This window comes from Wyeomyia smithii, chromosome 2, assembly GCF_029784165.1.
Source record: "Wyeomyia smithii strain HCP4-BCI-WySm-NY-G18 chromosome 2, ASM2978416v1, whole genome shotgun sequence".
Classification (NCBI taxonomy): Eukaryota; Metazoa; Arthropoda; class Insecta; order Diptera; family Culicidae; genus Wyeomyia; species Wyeomyia smithii.
Window position 1 is genome coordinate 38,556,109 of NC_073695.1, and position 24,945 is coordinate 38,581,053.

The 24,945-nt window shown below is 40.3% G+C and overlaps 2 protein-coding genes across 5 annotated transcripts in view; one reads left to right on the top strand and one right to left on the bottom strand.

Annotated features, from left to right (window-relative positions):
• The window catches only part of LOC129719478 (chondroitin sulfate N-acetylgalactosaminyltransferase 1), a 154,417-nt gene that overhangs the window by 50,990 nt on the left and 78,482 nt on the right, over positions 1–24,945 (top strand). The window lies entirely within an intron of this gene.
• Positions 12,583–24,945, bottom strand: part of LOC129719479 (synaptobrevin) — a 74,605-nt gene continuing 62,242 nt past the window's right edge. For both annotated transcript variants that reach the window (XM_055670841.1, XM_055670843.1), the window contains exon 4: positions 12,583–12,791. In XM_055670841.1, coding sequence (XP_055526816.1) covers positions 12,763–12,791 — 29 coding nt within the window. In that variant the 3' untranslated portion in view covers positions 12,583–12,762. The remainder of the gene's footprint in view (positions 12,792–24,945) is intronic.

Below are 24,945 nucleotides of genomic sequence, written 5' to 3' on the forward strand. Positions count from 1 at the left end.
AAATCACTGCACAATGGTCCAGGAACCAAATTTGAGGAAAGTTTAGGTCTAGAGCTCTATAGCAACATTTTAGAGAAAAAGTTTCTTCTACAAAGTTGTTACATATGATAAAGCGCTTATTGAAAAATTATCAAAAATTAGGGTGACCAACATTTCCGATGCAATCAAGTATCTAAGTTTTTTATCTTTGTAGATAGAAGAAAAGGTTGGTAAACGGCTGGGCAATGCGTACCAGCAGTACACCCGTACTAGTTGGCATAAAATAGACCCCAGTGTGGTCCATAGCATAATGCCCAGCAACTCCTATCCCTACCTCCACGTGGTACCGGCTGGGATACGAGCAACCAAGGGAAGATCGGTGAACCGGTGGGAACTTGGTGTATGCTGACAGGGAAAGGGGAGTTGTTCTCCTTGGAGAGCAGCTGGCCTGAGCGTCTGTTCCCCAGGTCAGGGGCAGCTCAAACAGCGACTGATCCGGAGCGGACGGCTGAACTATGAAATGCGGTGTCTCGACAGCTACACCCAAGACGGCAGCCCCGTCGCGAGACTAGGCATCGCAGCCCTAGTAAGGCAGCATGCTGAAAATAAACATACTACGAACAATCCAGAGAATGATACGAATCGGAACAATCGGTATGGACCTAGGCAAACGAAAAAGGACAACGATTGGAAACTTGGTACTTGGAATGTTAGGACTCTGCTCGAACCGGCACGCGTGGGCATCCTGGCCAGAGAGCTACGGAAGTGGAGGTAAAAGTGGAGGTAGCAGCCATACAAGAGGTGCGTTGGCCTAAGACCGGGGAACGTGAATTCCGGGCGGTCGATCCGACCGCGGGCACTTCTTTCAAGTATCACATCTACTACAGTGGCGGCGATAGAGCGGAACGGGGCGTCAGTTTCGTACTACTTTGAAACCAAATGAAGCGTGTTATTAGGTGGAGGCCTATTAATAACCGTCTATGCGTATTGAGGATCAAGGGCAGATTCTTCAATTACAGCCTTATTAACGTGTACGCGCCGACAAACGATAAAACCGATGACGTAAAGGAGGAGTTCTATGAGCTCCTCGAGAAAACGTATGGAGAGTGCCCACAACACGATATAAAGATCGTCATCGGAGATACGAACGCACAAGTCGGACGAGAGGGGTTCTTTCGTGCCGTTATTGGTAGGGCAAACCTTCACTCTACCACCAACGACAACGGCTTGTGGCTAGTGAACTTCGCCGCGGCCAGGGGCCATCTGTAGCACCCATTTTGCACGTCTGAATATTCGGAAGCACACCTTGAGACACCCCAATGGAGAGGCCTGCTCCCAGATCGACCACATGCTGATCGACGGCCGGCACTTCTCAGACGTCATAGATGTGCGGTCCTTTCGAGGGCCAAACATCGACTCGGATCACTATCTCGTGGTAGGCAAGATTCGCGCCCGGTTGTCCAATGTATTAAAATCGAGATCGGCGAGGAAGATACATCTGGACATCCAGAGGTTATCAGCGGAAGGAGTTACTGCAGAGTATACTCGGAAAGTTGATAGACGGATCGGTGGACCAGCTGGAGTGGACCTGAACGAGCAGTGGAAGCACATCCATGATGCGGTCAGCGAAACAGCGCGAGAGGTGATAGGCATGACAACGGGAACCACGCGTAGTGGGTGGTTCGATGCTGAGTGCCTAGAGGTGACGGAGGAAAACAATCGAGCCTACGCCAACACGTTAGTATCAGCTAATCGTATAACGCGTCAGATGCGGGAGAAATACCGGGAGGCAAGAGCTGCCGAAAAGAGGCTTCATCGCCGTAAGAAACGTGAGCACTACGATCGCGTCCTCGCGGAGGCGGAGAATTGCTTCACCAGGCACAACACGAGGAGCTTCTATAGAACGATCAACGGAATCAGGAACCGGACCGTGCCAGTACCTGCCATGTGCAATGACAGGGAGGGGAACCTGATTACCGATAAATCGCAGGTGACCAGGCGTTGGAAGCAACATTTCGAAGTGGTGTTGAACAGCGAGGAAGGGAGGAGAGTCGTCGAGGGGAACAGGATAGAAATTGGGGAGGACGGACAAGCTATAACCCACCAACATTGGACGAGGTAAAGAAGGCTTGCAAAGAGCTAAAAAACAACAAAGCCGCTGGGAAGGACGGCTTACCGGCCGAACTTTTCAAAGTTGGGAGCGAGCGGCTGTGTAGTGAAATTCACCAGATTATCCTAAGGGTATGGTCTGAGGAACAACTACCTACGGACTGGTTGGAAGGATTCATATGCCCTATCTACAAGAAGGGACATAGACTCGAGTGTAGTAATTATCGAGGCATAACCCTCCTCAATTCCGCTTACAAAATTCTCTTCCGTATCCTGTTCCAGCGACTGAGGCCGTTGCAGGAAGCCTTTGTTGGAGAATACCAATGCGGTTTTCGAGTGGGGCGATCTACAGCGGACCAGATGTTCACCTTGAGACAGATCCTCGACAAGTTTCGAGAATACAACCTGCAGACACATCATCTGTTTATAGACTTTCGAGCGGCGTACGATACAGTGAAACGCAACGAGCTATGTCAAATAATGCTAGAACATGGTTTCCCAACTAAACTGATCAAACTGATAGGTGCGACGCTCGACGGTTTCACATCATGCGTCAGGACAGCGGGCGAATTTTCGGACGCGTTTGTGACGTTAGATGGTCTGAAGCAAGGTGACGGGCTCTCGAACTTGCTGTTCAACATAGCTTTGGAAGGCGCGATACGAAGGGCAGGTGTGCAGAGGAGCGGCACCAGCATCACTAAGTCTCACATGCTTCTGGGCTTTGCGGACGACATTGATATAATTGGTGTTGACCGTAGAGCAGTTGAGGAGGCCTTTACGGCTCTCAAAAGGGAAGCTGCGAGAATTGGACTCACCATAAACACTGCCAAAACGAAGTACATGGTGGCTGGCAGAGAGCGTGGTAGTTCTACGGGTGTTGGTGCTGCGGTGGAGATGGATGGGGATACTTTCGAAGTGGTCGACGAATTTATTTATCTTGGTACTCTCGTGACATGTGACAACGAGGTGAGCCGCGAGGTGAAGAGGCGGATTGCGGCTGCGAATAGGGCTTATTACGGATTGCGTAGCTTAGGTCCCGTAGCATACAGATCCGTACGAAATTTGCGCTCTATAGGACTCTGATCCTCCCGGTGGCGCTCTACGGACATGAATCGTGGACGTGGAAGGAGGCCGATCGACGAGCGCTTGGGGTCTTCGAGCGGAGAATCCTGCGATCAATACTCGGAGGCAAACTAGAGAACGGGGTGTGGCGCAGGCGCATGAATTACGAGCTGTACGAAGTATACAAACACGCTGATATTGTCAAGCTGATGAAACACGGCAGGTTACAGTGGGCTGGCCATGTAGCACGGATGGCGGATGAGCGACCGGCAAAGATAATATTTAGTAGAGAACCGGATAGAGGCCGACGACTTCGAGGCAGACCGCGCACGCGCTGGATGTGTGCTGTCGACGAGGATGCCAGAGCAGCGGGTGTAAGGGGAGACTGGAGAGTAGCAGCCCAAGACCGAGTTTTGTGGAGACGTATTCTGGATTCGGCATAGGATCTTAATGATCTGTCGCCATAAAAGTAGTAAAGTAAAAAAGTAAGTAGTAGATAGAAGAAAAATTTGTTCTACAATGTTATAGCTCCATTAATTTTAAGTAACTTTGTAGAAAAAAGTTTTTCTCTATCTTTGAAAACAACTGATTTATATTAAAAAAAACACGTTTTGCGCACTAACTTTTTTATTTCAAGTTTCATCTCGAAACTGTCTTTGAACAACTTTTAGAGCTTTTCAAGAGAAACAATTTGCAATGCACATCGTAAATAGGGTAACTGACGGCTTCGTCAGGTGATATGCATTGTGGGCAAGATTCAGTTTGCCAAGCTCTACTGCTCTTATTCCACTTAGAAACTCAATGTATGTTAATTTACCTTGAACGTTGAAGTTTTTCTGTTCGCATGAATGAATCACTTCATTTAAAACCCAAACATATTTATTGTTTTTTGAAAAAAATTAAACTGCCACTTTCACACATCTAGATATTTCACCCGGCCGAAGGAAACTTTCACGAAACACATCTTCGCCGCTAGCGATATTTGGTAACAATTTTCTCGAGAACTATACATTTGTTCACCCTCAAATAATCTTAGTTCCGTCTTACTAGCGAAAGCAAATAACTTACGCACTTTGAACACTCACAATTAATAGAGGTTACGGGATGAATGAAACTTAAACTTATCTAACACATCCAACAGGTTGGTTTACTTCGTCAGCAGACAGCACGGCATATTGCTGGTGTTTTTGTTGCCAGAACAAAAGGGAACTGTTTTTGTTGCAAAACGTATCCGTTTTTGAATAGAGTTTATGACATGTGAAACCATTTTTTGATGTTTATTGAATTGTAAAAACTCTTATTGCTATTTGCATATTCCCACACAAAGAAATTACTTTATAAATCAAATAGATATAGTTATCAGATTTATAGAACAAGCATATTTTGCGGTAAATTTGGAGCATCTGCACACGCTGCGCACTGCGCAAATATCTCGATCCCTTTTGTTCTCAAACAGTAAACGACAACATGTATCAATCCCTCGACAATCGTGTGTACAGAAGCGCAGCAAATACATATACAAAAATACAAATATGACATCACTAGTATTAATTTGCTCGTACTTTGAATGGCGGAATAACGAAGAACGTTTATTTGCAATTCATAGCAATGAAACTAGATGAAACGAGTGTAGTTTTACAAGCTTTTTTTCTCTCTCTGCTACTGACGAACTAAACCAAATTCTGACTAAAATGGAAATGGCTTGACCAAAAAGGAACTGTAAGAGTGACTTTTTTACAACTAAATTTAGAAGCTCCGTTGAACTTTTTGTGTCTTTTCTTAATTTTTCCAATAAGATAAAAAGTAGGAAAGTATGCTAGAAAAATAATACATGAAATTAGGCAGCTTACTAAAGAAGGATGACAGTTTAAAATGTGACAAACGACATAGACTAACGAGAATTGGTAATTTACCCTATCTCAAGTTTACTCAAAGTTTTTAGCTAGAGCTAGTCCCCCCAACAACCCAACGAAACAATACGAGTTTGATTATTTTCAACATAGATACATCCCTGCACAATTGAAGGACTTTGCCTGACCAACTTCGAAAAAGGGTGACCATGAAAAACGACTGTGGGCCTAGCGTGGTTGGTAACGTCTCCACCAACCACGCTCGACGCCTGGGTTCGAATCCCAACGCCGAAATTCATGTCGATGGTTGTGTGGTGGTGTGATCCACTCACAACCAACCCAACTGGTCTAGATTCTATCTTAGCCGACCCCGCGAGATTTTCTGAGGCGAAGAATCTCTGGGATCACGCCTTCCATCGCATGAGGAAGTAAAGCCGTTGGCGCTGGTCCGTTAATAACCGGGTCGTGGGTTAGGGTCCTGGGTGGAGTCCCCTCCCTGGGCGTCGGTGATTGGCACAATAACAGCTGCGGAACTAGAACGACGGAAAATAAGCGAGAATAAAAAAAAAACAGTTGATCGATTTTCAATCTTTTGACGTGGGACTACGTCTTTGTTTACTATACTGAGATGCATTCTATAAAACTGGAAATGAAACTGGTAAATGTTGCGTCAGATTTCGAACGTTAATAACAGTATAACCACATGATGGATAACAATAAGGGAACATCCATAAATGACGTAGCTTTTTTTAGGTTTTTTTCGACTCCCCGCTCCCCCATCGTAACATTTCGTCACAAAGTCAAGACCCCCTCTAGATAAGTACGTAGCTTTATAGCACCCCCCCCCTCCCTCTAATGATATTTTTTACCTGTTTTTATTATCAAAAACACATGAATGAACAAGAAAAAAATAGAAAATAATAAAAATAACCCTTAACAGACAGAACAGTGATAAAATAGAACAATTAAAAAAAAACACTTTTTTTCTTAGTTTCATATTTGCTGCGTAGCTTGGTTTGACCCCCTACCCTCCCCCTCGTCACATTTCGTCACAAAACTGCAAACCCCCTCCTCCCCCCTAAAATGCTACGTCATTTATGAATGTTCCCTAACCATTATGTTGTATGATAGATAAAATGAAGGACAATTTTGTAGTATGCTAGTTATCACTCTAATTTTTTTGCTAAGCAGTTAAATTGATAAAAAGTTTCAATGACAAATTTACGCGAACAATGAACCAATTACATGTAAGCATTCCTAGCACAGACGACGGGAATGGACACCAACCGTTCCCTGTGATATTCTCTGTATCAATATCGAAAAAATGAGTCTCCCCGTCCCAATAGGCCAATTTATTTTTGCTTCCATGAGCTTAGACTAATTTGATGTCTCGAAGGTGAAAGTTTTCCGAAAAGTTTGAAACAATCCCCATTCTTGAACAATTCCTAAACCTGTTGTCAGAACGTGATAAAAACTGATGCCTTGAAAGAAAACATGCTGGTATAAGCAACAGTACCAGTGGAGCGAATGTAATTGTAGGCAAATGAAAAAAAATTGTTAAGCAAAAACCAAAAATGGAATTGTTGATTGCTACGATTTTTTGCTAAAATTTGTTGATAATTTTGTTTAACATATCTTCTTATGTTTGCCAATTAATGAACTTTCGTAAGGGCCCCATATTATTTTGAAAGTAAGATCCAAATTATAAATTTGATTTAAGCAGAGTTAAATAAGACAAAACCATTCATTATGATAACGTAAAAAAATGATAACGTAAGCATTATAATGCATTATTGAATTTGGTTTTTGAGGATATAGAGTTAATTTCGATTTTGACACATTTCGAGAAATTCTTGGCTTCTTCAACAAGAACGATGAGCTTGTGCTTTGTCAAATACATGTTGTTTGCACAAAAAATTCTACAGGCATAATATCGCCAAATACAGTGCTTCCACAGTTGTGGGTCAGCAACAATTATGGGTCACTTTTACGCAAATACGTCTATTCTCACGAAACTGAACAATTTTCATTAGCAGTGGTATTTTTTGTAACTCACTTGTAACCTCATTTATACGATTAAAATGGTTTAAAGTTGAAATAGTCACTAAAAACTATAATTCTGCTCGGTGCAATAAGTGAAGGGACCCATAATTGTAGTAATGTTACATTTTGCGGTGCGCAATTGTGGGTCTTATAAACTGGCTATTTTCATTACTTTTACATGATAATGCAGCAAGACTAAATAAAATAACTTATTATCAAGCTTTTACAACAATAAAATAACATGCGTTATTTATTCTGGCGATTTTATAGACTAAATGATTTTGAATGCTAAAAGTGACCCATAATTGTGTCTTTTGCTAAAAAGTACACATCAGAACACAGAGATAGATAGTTAAACATTCGTAGCTGATAATTTTTTCGATTTTATACCCATTTTTGAACATTCAGACGCCACGTTGACTGACCCATAATTGTAGAGGGACTTTATAAACGATATTTTTTCGAGTGTTTTTGGAAATATTTCTAAAAAGAGATTTCAGGGAAAGGGTGAAAATAGAAATACGTAAGTCTCTGAGCAAACACATTGATTCTGTCTGCGGACTCTGTATATTTTGGAACAAAAAATCCCCTAATTACAGTGTTTAGTCCCACGACACCATTTTATACAACCCTAGAGGTGTATACCTTGTAGTATTTGGATCAAATTAAAGGTAATTATTTCTAGTTATAAGAAAAAAACACAAAAAAATAAATTTGGGTGCTTTTATATGCATAATGTATAAAATTATTGAAATTTTTGTTTTGTTTTCAAATTACTCAAATTTAAAAAATAACATATTTTTAAAAATTCCTCCATTTATAGAGTCAAGTATGCCCTTCACAATGAGAACAAGAGATATTTTCGTATGTTTGCCCCAAAAAGAATGACATACTTATGAAAAACGCATATTTTTTGATGAGAAATATTAATAACTTTAAGTAAAATTGAGATATTTACGATATCAGCATTGCCAATTGTTTCTCTTAAAAAACTCTTATCGTAATCGTTCAAAGACAGTTTTAAGATGAAACTTGAAATAAAAAAGTTAGAGCGCAAAATGTGTTTTTCCAATATAAACCGGTTGTTTTCAAAGATAGAGAAAAACTGTATTTTTATAAAGTAACTTAAAATTAATGGAGCTATAACTTAACGATACTTTTCAAAAAATTTAAAGTTACTAAAAAGCAAAGCCTTGGTGCTACATTCCGATTCGGAACTTAACCTTCAGTTTTTATACACAGCAGTAGCGTAGCTAGAGGGGTGCGGTTGGTGCGGTCCGCACCAGACCCACCACTCAAAGGGGCCCCAAAATCTTGGAACACCGAACCGGTCAACATGCCCATCTGAACTCAACCTCATGTATTTGTGTTCGCCACTCTGCCCTCGTGATCCACACGGACAGAGTAAACGTGGTACCGATGCTCATTTTTAACATGATTTGTGATTCGACTGACGCCGGAGTTGATTTTTTTCCAATCGCAGAAAACATTCGATGCAACGTGGAAGCTCGTAAGGGGCCATCCCGTACCACGTGGACAGATTTTTACCGATTATTAGCCCCCCCCCCTCCCGGTGGACAAATGCCCATATAAATTCTTTTTTTTGTAAGGACCGTGGACATTCCACAAACTCCCCCCCCCCCAAGCTGTCCACGTGGTATGTGGATGGCCCCTAACAAAGGAGCGATTTTTTGCGATGCTGAAAATGCTGTCTAGGGTATTTGTTCAATTATTCATCTCATTAGGCCGACGTTCACGAAGAATGCATGGAGTAAACACCAGATTTGAACGAAATCGTTGAACAAAGAAACAAAATATGATTACATGCTTTCATAGAATCGCCCATCAATGAAAAACCTGGTAAACTTAGTTAGTTTTATCCTGAATTTTGTAAAACAAACCATTTTTCACAACACTCCCATACTCATCTCAAAACCTAAACCACTGCTTAATTATACATCTCACGACGCCCCCATATTCATCACACAGTTAATCACTTTGGTAATGAACGTAGCCGCATACCGTCGTAGTAGGTTACCTAGGTATCCGCTGTAGTTGTTTACGCGCAAATTGGTAATCTAGGTATTCACCGCAGTGCTGTCGATTTATGTCAATTATGTCGGAGTTATTCAAATTTAAAGCTTGTTTTTGGAAATTTCAGGTGAACATTTTGAAAATTAAAGTATTCTTAGTGTAGTGAGTGTTTTTGTTTAGCGATTAATACAAAATGTAGTCCGCAAATGATGTAAAAAACTTTGGTTGGCTGCTGAATGAATCCCGTTGTAGCCGTATAGAGTAATGGGTAGATTTCGTTTTCTTGGTTAGATGATCGAAATAAATGAGTTTTTCAGTGTAAATGCCCGACTATAATAACAAATTCAGAGATTTCAGGTAAGTTTTTGAGGATTGCACTTCATGAGATATCTAAAGTGAACTAATGAGAATCCATTCCATGGATTAGTTGATTGGTTTAGTTAGAAAATATGAGATGAATAATGGAACAGTTTCCCTATCTGTATTGCTGTGTTTCTAACATAAAACAGAGCGAGGGAAATAGTTTACGTTCGCGCGTGACTATGTAATTTCGGATTTTGCAAATTAAAAAGCACGGAAAGAGAGTATATAAATTAACCTTATTTTCGATTTCGCGGAAAACGGATTAAATAAGTATAAAAAACTTACATGAAAGAAAAAACTGCTCAGTCATTTTCATTGTGGGCCCACATTTTTGTTACCGTATCGCACCTGGCCCACCAAACCATAGCTACGCCACTGATACACAAACTTCGCAGCCGATGGTTTAGTGTACAGGACAATTGCGGGGCTAGCGCCACAATCCTACTGACACTAACAGTCTCTCCCGAGCCGAGACTCGAACCTACGACGACTGGCTTGTTAGACCAGTATCGTACCTCGAGACCATCTGGGAGATCTATTTAAAGTTACTATTTCTTGATTTTTTTTCCAATCTCTAAAGTCACTACTGTTGCATTATCTCACCGTTACGAGCCCTGTACAAGGTATCATCAGTTTCCTGCAATTCATTCTCAGAAAGTTTTACTGTATAACAAAAAGTTCCCGTACATTCCCCGCGGGAATTCAACTGCAATCTGAACTTTGATTACAGTTGACCAAATATACTTGAAATTTTTAATGAAGGAAATATTTAAACCGGTTAGAGACCAGATCGATCTTTAATTTACAATATTGTTTGTGCAAATTGTGCATGTGGTTGCTGAGTAAGAAGAGTCTGAAGGTCATTTTCCGAGGAAAACTTTATCCACAGACTACCAGACGTAACACTGGAACCCAGCTCCATCGTCGCAAAAAACGATCATTTCAAATTTATAATCGAAAAACAGTCATCGCGCGATAACGCCGTTTAAGGCGCTGCCATGCTATCTCATACATATTTCATAGTTCACAAATTGACACCTGCACGTACGCTGGCGCTGATGTCGAAAAACAAGTCGCAGCGCGAACACGGCAGCAGATGGTGCTAGTGTTACTAACGTAAAGTACTGCAATCATTCAAACGATGATTTTATTGAAAATTTGTTCAAAGTGTTATGTCTGTTAGTCTGTGCTTTATCACTTCGCGGGGGTAGAGTTGAAAAAAAGCCTATGCTAAAATGGATCGTTCTTCTTGAAAATTACTTTTCAGGAAAATTTTTCTACCAAGAACAAATACTTTGTTTGCTGAACCAAGTACGAGTGCATAGTTTCAGACATTTAAAAAATGATCGATTATTTTTTGCATGCAGGCAAATTAAGTAACCTAATTGTTATTGAGTGTTGTTGTAGGGTTGCTGGTGAGCGTCCACATCGAATGCACTGAAATGAATTCAATTCAGAACTAAATCTGAAGCCTCGGAAATTTTCCCTGATGACTTTTCAAATTTCCTGATATTCCCTGATTTCCCTTATCGAAAAATTAAATCCCTGATATTCCCTGATTCTTCCGGTTTCTCCCGGTAGTCGCCACCCTGCATGTAAATTTAACGTCGTTTATATTATTTACAAATAGAACGATGATCATTTTTTTCCATAGAATTTTCAAGTTCAATTTCAATTATTTTTCGTAACATTTTCATATTGCTCATTAATTTTAATATCCTAACCTAACCTAACCATTACCGTTCTTTTCAATTGTTTTCACAGTGTGAATAAAAACTAATATATTGTACTCCATCGCCTCCAATAGTTGCTTGTATTTCTATCCACCATCAACATGAAAGCCTTTTATTGTTCCCTTAATTCGAGTAATGACCTCGAAAGCAAGCACAGCACGTTTCAGTGGATATTATCGGAGATAATTATCCCGAGACATGATCGCGTGACAACGGTGGCCAATTGACAAGTTTATTTAGAGGAATAATGTTATCGGGGAATAAGTTTCACTGTAATTCAATTTTGTTACGAGCTGCTGAACATGGGTCCAGTTGTTGTGGTTACCATTAGTGCAATCAAGCAACATCGAGACAGGAGAGGACAGTTTCGAGCAGACCCCCGAAGGGCAAAGAGTCGTGTTAAGGGTTGTTTATTCAAAAGAACGGATAAGATTTATTTCAGAAGCATAAATCCACAGAACAATTGCAAATTTACGCCCTGCGAAATGAAATGCCTGGGTGTGAACTAAAGTCCATTACAGTTTTATTAAAATCGCACTCTTGAAACACAATAAACCACACAAAACGCCCCCATACTAGCAGGCGAATATGGGTAGCTTAGTCTGGCACAGACAAACGGACCTAACAACGCTATTTACAGAAAAATTTTTCGATCTTCGAAAATACAATCGTTGCGGTTAATAACAATTGCGCGAAGTGCAGGCATTCGCCATAATTTTCCGACGAATGGTGTTCAGTCCGAATCCCTCCTATTCCGTAGGGAACCATTCTTCGCTGAAACGAATTCAACGCTGGCAGAGTGGTAAAATTATAGAGAAGATATAGCAGGCAGATCCGGTAGCCACACCTACGTACTGTAAGATGGAAAATACTAAACATGGTAAAGCTTTCGACCCCTGTATGTGGCACTGACCTTTTTTTTCTCTTCCTCCCTCCCGTGATCGGAGGCACTGAAACTGGCAGGATTTGTTCTTCAGGTTTGGTAGCGCGGCAGCATCGAAGATGAATGGATGGGGCTAACCGTCGAATTTTCGCCGAACAATGCAATAAGCGAGAAAAGAAAACCGAAAATCGATAGAAAGTGCTCAAGCGTGTGGCGCTTCTGTTGAGCGAAGGAGGAAAAACATTTTCTTTGTAATGGCGTTGGTTGAATTTGCATGAATGATAGCGTGCTATCGCCGACCGAGAACCTGCGTTCCCCGGGGATCCCGGGGCTCGCAGTGGATTGATTTGTAATATATCACATTTATGGAATTTTCGCAGCACCTCTCAAAGTTCGTCTGCTGCTGGCGTAAAATATGCTTACCATGGAGTGATAAAAATGAAATTTATTAGATGCGAGCTGGAGCACATTTATCCATCCAGCTTGGATGTCTTTCAATTCTACTGTAGATAACGTAATTCGATGGGATTTTTATACAACTGCTTTAATAGTGGAATAACATATTGGTTAAAAGATTATCGTTTATACCAACATAATAAAGACCCTTCAAATTCTCGCGTCACCGTAGATAGTTATAAAAATCAGGGTATATTTAAATGTTCAGCATCGACTTACCACGAAACAAGGAATATGATCGATTCCCGTCTTACTGGGAATTATCCGGAACGAGCCACACTGAAAATATAGAGAAAAAGAAAAACAACAGCATTGAGTTGATATGCGATCAAAGAGAATGTAATTCGATAACAAATAAAGTCGGATTTTCGTTCAACTTTCTGTGATATAAAACACGCCTCAAGCATTCATTTGCATAACTGCGTATGTGAGTGTCACACGCTTCACTGACAGACCAGAAGAAAATCGTCCCCGTTCTTGTGGAACTGACTGCTCATATCTGGAGTGCAAACGCAACCCGAGAATACCAACATTTCAGTCGTGTCAGGACCCAACTACTAACAGTTCGGAGCTTCAACTAATGCGAGCTCTTCTTTCCCTGCACGAGCGACCGGTAGGGATAATAAGGACAACTTCGCAGATAACTACCACTTAGTGCGCTCGTTTTTCCTTCACCGTACTATTATGCTGCGGACGAGAGTCGTACATCCTGGACTGGCAGCGGAAAAACATAGCCAGGCGTGAAATTCAATTCCGGAGATTGCTTGCTTGCCAACCGTGTGAATAGTCGCACTGCAAATCTTTACCATTGCTGCTATCCTCGTACGCGGCAGTACGTTAGGGATTTTCAAAGCAAACAACAGTCACTGTGCCATTCCGCTTGCCCTCCATCCCCCCGAATTCTAGTCAGTGTCGAGTGATTGAGGTCAATTCCTGCTATGGGACCAGCACGCGCTCCAAATGAGTTCGTGAATTCCTGAGGCTCGCGTGCCCGTTCGAGCTTGAGAGCGAGAGAGAGAGAGAGATGCAAATCTACTATGCTGCTAAACGATTGGTACGACACGACAGCCGAAACTGACAAACAAATTGCGAAAGCAATCACCATGTCCGGTTGAGAACATTCGGGACAAAGCGTGATTTGACACAGTAAACCTCCCCCCTCCCATTCCCGCATTCCATCATCAACGAAAGCAAACAGGAGGTTCACTTGACAAGGATACTGGAAAAGCGCTTGTTAACAGTTGAAACCATGATGCGAGTCAATGGAAGCGGTTGTTCAATTCAACAGGAATAGATATTAGAGTATTTAATTTAGGATATAGCATTGCTAAAAAAAATTGCAATACAAAATTGTCTTGATATACCAAAACTATTAAATGTAATTAATTTTTTGTATAATTGTTCAGAACGTTTTGTAATCTTAGTTCATAATTGTAGCGGAAAATCATTTTTACTTCTATTATGCTAAATATTAACTGTAGTATCGTCGAAAACACTGTTAATCTGCTTTGGAAGAGGTAGTGAACTTGTTTTCTTTGCTTCTTGTAACAACCAATTTAGTTTGTTGTGAAAACCTTTAATAGAATTTGTTGTTCTGGAATTGTCTTTTGGAGTACTAACTCAAAAATCATAGCTAAATTTCCGCTCAAAACCTGAATTGTCGCCGAACTCTGTGGGGCTCTCTGCTGAACATTAACTTCACTGGTCACTCCACCTACATTCGTGCCACGTGGCGTGTTAGTACCAGCGAAGGAAAAAAATTACCTCTAGCGATTAATGAATACACATAAAACAAGCCTAAGATGCGTTGACATCGCCGAACTCTGTGGGGCTCTCTGCTGAACATTAACTTCACTGGTCACTCCACCTACATTCGTGCCACGTGGCGTGTTAGTACCAGCGAAGGAAAAAAATTACCTCTAGCGATTAATGAATACACATAAAACAAGCCTAAGATGCGTTGACATCGTCGTCAGTATGCGAAAAACAAAGTATCGGTGCTGGTGCACTCTCTTTGCTTTCCTCTTTACGATATATTTCTTTTCATTAGTGTACACCACAACACGTGGTTCTGAATGGGCACAACTCGGTATATGAAGTTATTCGTCTCTGTTACACAGAGGGATCAGAACTTGTTATATCCTTATTCATTGGACTCATGAATATGATTTTTTGTCAGACAAAGAAAGAAAATGACAGTGTATGCCCTCCTACTCTCGCTTAAACTCAACCACTGCCGAAGTAGTCCCTTCCCCCACACATTCCCTCTCACCGCACCACACCTCTGCTGCTGTTCAGGCGACATGATATTCTCTTGTTGCTATCCTTTCTTCCCCTAACTACCGGCCTATGGAGAGACAAACGCAACGATCGAATCGCTTCTCAGAGCTGATGTAATCTAGTCATGTGTTTGTTTTCTCCCAGAAACCTATGCACCATATCATCATTTCATTATGGGTTGAGAGGATTCAAGTTTAGTCACGGCCTGTACACTTCGTGAAGTGTACATGTGATGAATAAACGAAGATTGCATCATATTCGTTTCGTTTCCATCACTGTTCTCTGTTCGGAGGCTGCCTGCTCTACCTCACGGACTACTAACTTAGTACTTTTTGCACTGAAAACGTATATTGCGATAATAACAACTAATGATTGAATTTGGATAATTTCTTGCATGGCGCAACCCACCTTAAAGTGATGAATGACATTTCTTATAATGAAATTTAAATTCAGTCATAGTCGGGTCGAAATTCATCCAAATACTTGAATTTATCATGAAATGACTTTTCAGTACACATTTCAGTCGTTTGTCAAAGTTACATTTGAGTAACCAAGGCTACAACTATCCAAGAAGCGAAAAAATAAGAATTTCTTGATTATTTTCACATAGCGATAAAACACGAAACCGGAAGCATCCGGAAGGTTTTTCTTCACCATTAAAACCAAAAATATTAGCACTTCCATGTAATATAAAGCGTTCAACCGGATTTTACCGGAAACAACTTATCCCATTTTGAGTTAACTTATAAAAACAAATATTTTGGGTTTTATGATATTGATTTTGACAAACATTCAGGTATTTAGAGAGACTAGCATACATTCTAAGTACACATTTCTGTTCGATTAACCTTTTTTAACAATCTCCATCGTTGTTTAATTTGAATATCACTTGTTTATTTTCGGAACATTATATTTTAGCTCACGGTATCAAAGTGTCATTATCATGCACAAAAAAACTGTTGAATTGCGGTCGGTTCAAGCCTCTCATTAAGACCGTAAACATAACTTTTGGATGTTGAGGAGCTGTCAAGTGATCAAGCATACATCACACTTCAAAATGAAACACTACAATACAAAGTTGATTTACTTTGAATTTTTCACTTTTGATCAGGTTTTAAACGTATTTACTCCTATGTGCGGCGAAGAGAAATCAGTTTTTACTTCAAAAAATGAACTTCAAAGTATTATTACTCATCAACTATATAGACACAAACTGCATTGCATGTTATGGAGCTATTCGTTCTCTAACCGTGTGAGCCGTATGAATTTTCAAGTAGGTATTATTGTTATACTTGAATCAAAATTTATTTGTCAGGTAATGCCGCGGGAATGGGTTAAAAGCCACGTATGCCTTTTCCGCTACTCTGCAAATAATACTGACGATATCAATATCATCCATTAAGCGAAGAAGGATATGAGGCTTTGATCTTACTTCAAAACACCCAACGTCATGAACGGGTTCGAAATCAAACCCGCTATCCAGACAAATGATGAGAGACCGTCAATAGTTTAATCAGTTTTTTGGGAAACCGCGTTCTGCCATAGCTCGTTGCGCTTAACATCATCGTACGCCGCCTCGAAATCTATAAACAACTGGTGAGTATGTAAGTTTACCTCTCGGAACTTGTCAAAGATCTGAAGCAAAGTGAACATTTGGTTCGATGCTATCCCAGTAACCGCACTGGTAGTTTCCGACAAAGGCTTCCTACTAGACTTCTAGATTTTTTTCTGGGTGGAACATTTTAAACCAAAATATTTGACAGCGCCTACACTCTTCCTTTTGTAACAAATTGTAAAATTGTAAACAAAGGCCGAACGTATTAGACATGTCCAGCTTCTTCTGTCCGTTCTCTAGTCACCTCGGACACCGGCAGCTCGTGCATCTTCTCCCAGTATTACCTTCACTATATCAGCATGTTTGTATACCTGGTACAACTCGCAATTCACGTGTCTGCGCCACACTCCATCCAAATTCACCGCCAAGTATCGATTGCAGAACCTTACACTCAAATACTCAGAGCTTCTCTAGTGTCCATGCTCCGTAAAGGGCAACCGTTATCCTACCGGTCGTCTTATACAGCTCAAGTTTTGTGCGAGTTTGTAAACTTAGGGACCTTATCTGGCAACGCAGTCCGTAGGAGGCCTTGTTCGCAGAACGAATGAATCAACCACTTCAAATCGCTCCCCATCAATCTTCACTCCAGCGGCAACACCACCGGAACTTCCACGCTTCCTGCCAGCTACTATGTATTTTGTTTTGGGAGAGTTAATGTTGAGTACCAACCTGGCTGCTTCCTTGTTAAACGGGATGAAGGCCTCTTCCACGAACCTTTGGTTGATACCGATGATATCAATGCCCTTCTGCTAAACCAAGGAGCATGTGAGATTTCGTGATGATCGTACCGTCTTTGCACATTTACTCTTCATATTGCACGTTCAAGGGCGATGTTAAACAGTAAGTTGGAGAGCGCATCCCCCTGCTTCAGTCAATCTACCGTTTCGATTGCGGCTGATGTCTCGCCGTTTTGGTCCCCGTGGCTCTGTGGTTAGCGATGTCGGTCGGCTAGCTCTCCCACACGGTTGTGATGTCGGGTTCGATTCCCGATCAGGTCGAGGATCTTTTCGAGCTGGAAATGTTCTCGACTTAGCAGTGGGGCACGGTGTATCGTTGTACTTAGCCTACACATGCAAAATGTGCCAAAAACAATATCGATAACGAATTCTCTCAACTAATAATCGAGTTGATCGAGACCGCGTTAGCCCCACAGGCGAGCGTGCGATATTGTTTGTTGATGTCTCGCCAGCCATCCACATGTCATATGACTCAGATTAATTACATTAAATAACAAGTTATATCCCTGGAACTTTGATAGAAATTTGATCCGTCGTGAAACGCCTTTTTCGAAAACTAGGCTGGTATTTGCCAACGAAGGATTCCGTTGACGGTCTTAATCTGAAGAACATGATACGGGAGCGCACTCTGTATGCGGAGTTGAGCAACGTAATGCCTCGATAGTTGCAACAATTCCGTCGATGGCCCTTCTTGTAGATTGGCCATGAGGCCTTTCGACTGGTTGATATTGGTTCGGTATTTGTTCATCCATCCAGGGGTGGCATTGCGCGTTTCGTTTCGAGTGATTTTTGTTCGTTTCGACCACATTTGATATTGCCGATTTCGATTCGAGCTCGAAACGAGTAGATGGCGTATTATTGCAGTTGATCTTCGAGCAAAACTGGCATTACGTAATGGTTTGATCGAGCATTTTTTACCTCGAAAGTGATAAAAAATGGTCGATAAGTTGAAGACGTTCGTTTGTAACTAAGTTTGTTGACTAAAACAAAAATAATTTCACTAAACATCTGTGGAGCGAAAAACGTTAATTTGTTAGGGTCCACTATCGAGAAGATTCAAAGTAGGGGCTAACTTTAACGGAGCAGGAATTGTACTAGTGCAGTTTGGTTGGAAATGAAATATTGTACTCAAAATAGGTTTGAATGCTCCCCGCCTTATCTTGAAATGTTGACGAAACCATGAAAAAAAATTTCTTTTGCATCAGAAAATAACTGTGTTTCATTTAATGTAAGCCTAATACTCATATCTTATTGTTTACGTCGTTGTATATTCCTAAAACCATTTTCATCACTAGAAGAATCGTAGTAAAACATTCAAAGATTAATATGTTGTTTTAAGGACAAATTTTATTATAAACGTGAAAAATACCGATCTCTAGGGGCAAGACACAATTGATATATGGCGGAATATTTCCAATATTAAATATTATAAAGTATTTATTATTAGGCGTCGGTGTGATATCAGTGTGTCGGATAAACGAAAAATATCAAAATTTATCAACCGATATCGTTTAATATTACCGAAATATTTTTTATGAAAATAAAGTTGTCCAGCCCCTAAACAAATCTGACATTTATTTTCGAGTCAATGTTTGCTCGAAATAAACTGCAATAAAATTGGGGTGTCGAAAATAATACGCAATACCAACTCCACCTCGAAACGAGTTTGATTTCTCTCGATTCGAGTTACTCGAAGCGAAATGCGCAATGTCACCCCAGATTCTCAGTATGATCTGGTGGATCGCATAGTACAGCTTGCCATTTTTAAGCTCACTGATCGCCTTCTCAACCTCCTCCTGTGTTGGTGACTTCATAGCTTGTTCGCCGCTCATAATCCTCATCCTGTTCCTGTTTTGATCCTCTCGCTCTTCACCATTTAATAGCGCCCAAAACCTGGCTGCAACCGTCGGTTTATCCGTAAGCATTTCTTGCAATGAGCACTAGACTGGGACACGGTTATATGGGAAAAAAGCGATGGTGTTATTTTTTCGCTCCCATGCACTTTTCGCGTTCCTTATGGATCCTATAACAACTGTGTAACTTTTCAGATCGATCGGTGAAACGCCCGATTTGCGTCCGATTTTTAAAGTTTCCATACGACTTTATATGGAAAATTCACTTTTTCAAAACTTATTCTCTATAAATTCCCAGTTGAGTCCAAAAAATATATCGATACATGATATTTGTAGGAAATTTTCCTGGGAAAAACTCTTCTGTAGACCGTAAGGCGCTACGATGCTTGTAGAAACAGCTATTCACCCCAAACTGATTGAATGTCTGACGGACGGCTCACCATTGAATTTTACTAGCAATACTGCTGCAGCCTGCTGCTGTTGCAAATTCAACCATATGATGAGAAATGATATCGCTTAAATTTATCTTGGAGGCTTCCCCGAAGATACTATTAGCAAAAATCACACTTTGAAAAATAATTCAACGCGAAATTATTTCTATAAATTATTTCTCATGTTTAAGCAAGTCTGCAATAGCAGCATGCTGTAGCAGTGTTGCTGGAAAATTTCAATTGTGAGCCGTCCGTCAGACATTCAATTAGTTTGGGGTAAATAGCTGTTTCTACAAGCATCGTACAGACTGTTCCGATAATTATAAATACACTTACGATCAACCGTCATTTCAAATAACGTGCAGTATTCAACCAAACGTTGGCTGCGTCCTGTTGTTTACATCCAAAAGAAACAGATGCTGTCCTTTTTTCTAACATATAGTGCGAAATTTTGAAAATGCGTGGCCTTTCTCCCGAGCAAAGAAAGCGAATTGTGCACAAATGGGGCACCGTGAGTGGTCTTTCTATAAGAAAATTAACCAGAGAAGAAGGTATAAGTGTCGGAGCAGTTCAAACCGCATTGCGGAAGTATTGTGAAGAGTGCACATTTACTGATGTCCCAAGACGTGGTAGAAAACCCGGGCCTGTTGATCCCACAATGGACAAAAAGGTTAGGGAATACTACAAGCGGCATCCTTCAGTATCAGTACGAGATGTGGCGAGAAAGCTTGAAACCTCGGCGAGTAACGTTATGCGTGCCAAGGGAAGAATGGGTCTGCAGACCCGTCGGAAGCAGAATATATCTCGTACATTCATTACGAATGACACAATGAATGGTAAAATTTACGTGAAAGAGTGTTTGCAGAAAAGTTGTTACCCATGGTTAAGCAGCATAACAATCCTCCAATCTTTTGGCCCGATCTTGCTTCCTGCCATTACTTTAAGGATGCACTAGGGTGGTATAAAACAAATAATGTCACATGTGTCCCAAAGGAGATGAATCCTCCAAACTGCCCTGAAATTCGCCCTATTGAAATTTTTTGGGCTTTGACCAAGGCAAAGCTGAGGATATATGTCAAACCAGCGGACAATGTTGAAAAATTTAAAAAAGATTGGCTTAAAGTGGTAAAAATGGTCGGAGAACACACTGTGCAAAAGCTTATGAGTAGTGTTAAGAGAAACGTTAGAGAACTTGCGTATCCTACGAAAAATAATCCCAACTTGAATTGAAACTGGAAAAAAAACACTTATTATCTATATTTCAGATTAAAATGACCCGAAAAATCCTGTATTTTTTGTTTTATTCAAGAAAGAAGATGTATTTATAATTTTCGGAACAGTCTATAGCGCCTTACGGTCTTCAGAAGAGTTTTTCCCAGAAAAAATTCCTACAAATATCATGTATCGATATATTTTTAGGACCTAACTGGGAATAGAGAATAAGTTTCGAAAAAGTGAATTTTCCCATATAAAATCGTATGGAAACTTTAAAAATCGGGCGCAAATCGGGCGTTTCACCGATCGATCTGAAAAGTTACACAGTTGTTATGGGACCCATAAGGAACACGAAAAGTGCATGGGAGCTAACATTTATTTTTTGTCCCACCCTAATGAGCACATGATCGGCACAGGGAAATTTCTGCTTCTTACTCTGTTGACTGTTCTATAGAAGCTCCGACGGCGTTTCTAGCAAAGTTTCATCTGCGCTGACGAGCACCTGCTCTTCGTGCTCGCACTTCTTCCGACGGCCTCCCTGTATCTCCTTCGATTCTGACGTGTGGCCACAGCGAGCATGCACCTTCTGGCACGGTTCTTCTCGTCCGTCGCTCTCTGGTACTCAGCATCAATGATCAAACCAGCTGTTACGCTGTCTTCCATGAGTCGCACCTACCATCTCTCTCGCAATCGTTTCATTGGCACTGTAAATATTACTCAACAGCTCATTGAGGGCTACTCGGTTCTCCTGCTGTTCTGCAATTCGTCGATCCAGTTCTCTGGCGTATTCTTCTTCCACGCCATCAGCTTTCAAACGCTGTATGCTGAAACGCGTCGTCCTCTCTGTGCGAGATTTCAGCACGTTCGACAACGGTGCGCGGATCTTACAAACGACGAGATAATGGTCAGAGCCAATGTTTGATCCCCGAAAAGACCTAACTTCAGTAACATCCGAGAAGTGCCGACCGTCAATCAGTACGTGATCGATCTGGGAGCAGGCTTGTCCATTTGGATATTCCAGGTGTGTTTCCGAATATTTAAACGTGGAAAATAGGAGCGACATAGAGCCGTTCCTCTGGCCGCGGCATAGTTTATCAGCCTCAGGCCGTTTTCATTGGAGTGGAGGCTATGCCTTCCAACAACCGGACGAAAGAATTCCTCCTACCCGTTTGCATTTCTGATAACAACTTTTACGTCGTGTTCTGGGCACTCGTCATAGATTCGTTCCAGTTTTTCATTGTACTCATCTTTGACGTCACCGGACTGTTGATTAAACTGTAGTTGAAGAATTTACCCTTAATTCTAAACACTCATATACGGTTATCTACGAAAGGAAGTGTGTGCAATAGGGTTTACTGCACGGAATTCCCTTTCTCCGGAACTTGACCACTTTCTGAATCGCTGCGATTTCAACTCTCTGCCGCTGTGGTTCTCGAGCAAGTAAGCCAGCTCTCGCCGGTTCATTGAGAGATCGGACGTTCAAAGTACCCAATCATCCAATCGTTTACCGTTTTCTGTTTCCGTGTTCGTAGCCTAGGTCTTTACCAGGGTCGAGATACCTACATCCTGCCGATGGGGCTGCCATCTTAGGTGTAGCTGGCGGGATTTAGCCACCCGCTCCAGACGCTGTTGTACGCCACCCCTAACATGGGGATACGGTCGCGTACGACCTTACTTCCCAATCGGCATACAAAACTTCTACACAGACCGAGTTATTGCCAACAATGGCGGAGGTCCGAACTAAAGCCTATTGTCCTTCTCTGAGGTTTTTCATATACTATATTTCTTTTGGAAATAGTATGTCAAAAGACCAGACCGATTCGAACGATTTTCGCTATTTTCGAGTACGGCACATTCTGCCAGTTTTACTTAAAGCTCAAAAGGAGCTGTCATTGTCATTTGTCCTCCGGTTCATCTAACCCGCAAAGTCGAAAAAAAAAATACGAAAAACGAAACATAACGCCCACCAGCGATCATTTAGTTTTGTTCGAGTTACTCGAAACGGAATGCGCAGTGTCACCCCAGTATTTAAAGTGCTTTAGAGAAAACACAAACATTTGCTTTCTTGCAAGCATATGCGAGCCATGTTGAAAACACTCACTCATCGTTTCATGGACCTGTTTGATAATGCAAAACTGATGCCAATCTAGAAAACCCATATTTGCATTTTCATCAACTTTAATCACAAGGTATTACACTTTTTTGTTTCCAAACAGTAAATTGAGTAAGGTAACAGCTAAATAGAGCTTCGCAGCCGTAAGGGTACAGAGTCCGCTTTGACAAGCGAGTGGTGATAGGCTCGAATCTTAGTAGAACCAAGCCATTTGTTGGCAAAAGGACTTCAAGTATGAGTTTATTCTCAGGCTTCTACTACACAAAAGTTTCCTCCAGACTTAATAGCCGCTGTATAGTGGTGCAATAAAGCAAAAAGTGGAACTTAATTCCATAGCGCCTTTAACCTTCATCCTAGCTTAATAAAATCTTCGGAACAATTGTTTGTATGAATGACCCGCATAATCGCAAATTGTCAAAAAGTATGAAAAGTTTACTATACTAAAAATAAAAAAAATAACTTTTTTGTGTTAAGAGATAGAGGAATGGTTGATTCGGCAAAGTTTTAGAACGTGCAAAAAAATTAATGTTTGCTGAACAAACAAAATTTCTATCTTCATTGGATACAGAGTTACAGAGTATTTTCTGTAAAAGGTAATTTTTTGCACTTAACTGTTGTTAGCTGCATTTTACAAGAAAACGTTGTTCTGAAGAAGCATTTGGGCATTCAAAACTCACGTTTTTGCTGAAGGCCACACATCTCCAGGACTTTTCCTTACAAAGTTAGAGCATGTTTCAGCTTATTTTTTCGATAACTATAAGAACGTATAAAGTAAAAAGGGGCAAGTGAAATCATTATGCTAATACTTTTTCTCGAAGTTTAGCTTGAGTGCTCAGAACTGTTATAAGTTCCATCTGTCCCAATCCACCTAATATTTATTCTATACGTTGTTAAAGTTATCGAAAAATTATGCGGAAATGTGCTATAACTGTGTAAGGAAAAGTCCTGGAGATAAGTGGTCTTCAACGAAAACGTGTGTTTTGTATGCCCAGATACTTCTTTAGAACAACGTTTTCTTGTAAAATGGAACTAACAAAAGTTAAGTACAAAAAACTAACTTTTAAGTAACTTTCATAGAATATACTCTGTAACTCTGTACCCAATGAAGATGGGAATTTTGTTTGTTCAGCAAAGTTCCATATTTTTATACGTTATAAGACTTTGCCGAATAAACCATTCCTCTATCTCTTAACACAAAAAAGTTAGTATTTTTGATATATGAGCACCTACTGTAACATATGCTCGCCTTACTCTAATATGGGTGGATTGGGACAAATGGAACCTAAAAGAATTATAGTACTCCAGCTTAATTTCAAGGAAAAGTATTGGTATCATGATTCCACTTGCCCCTTTTTAACCTATACGTGCTTGAAGTTATCGAAAAAATTAAGCCAAAATATGATATTACTTTGTAAGGAAAAGTCCTGGAGATATATGACTTTGGCAAAAATGTGTGTTTTATGTGCCCTAACAATTTCTCCGAACAATACTTTCGTGTAAAATGCCACTAACAAAAGTTAAGTACAAAAAACTAACTTTTAAGTAGATTTCATGTAATATACTTTATAACTTTGTAAACTTTCCATACTTTTTGACAATTTGCGATTATGCGGGTCATTCATTTAAAAAATTGTTCCGAAGACACTTTTAAGCTAGGATGAAGGTAAAAGGCGCTATGGAATTAAGTTCCACTTTTTGCCTTATTAGACCACTGTGCGCTGGTCTAAAGTTTCGATAATATCATAGACGTTATATATATATATATATATATATATATATATATATATATATATATATATATATATATATATATATATATATATATATATATATATATATATATATATATATATATATATATATATATATATATATATTAATATATATATATATATATATATATATATATATATATATATATATATATATATATATATATATATATATATATATATATATATATATATATATATATATATATATATTCTGAAGCCTTACGGTCTTCAGAAGAGTTTTTCCCAGAAAAAATTCCTACAAATATCATGTATCGATATATTTTTAGGACCTAACTGGGAATAGAGAATAAGTTTCGAAAAAGTGAATTTTCCCATATAAAATCGTATGGAAACTTTAAAAATCGGGCGCAAATCGGGCGTTTCACCGATCGATCTGAAAAGTTACACAGTTGT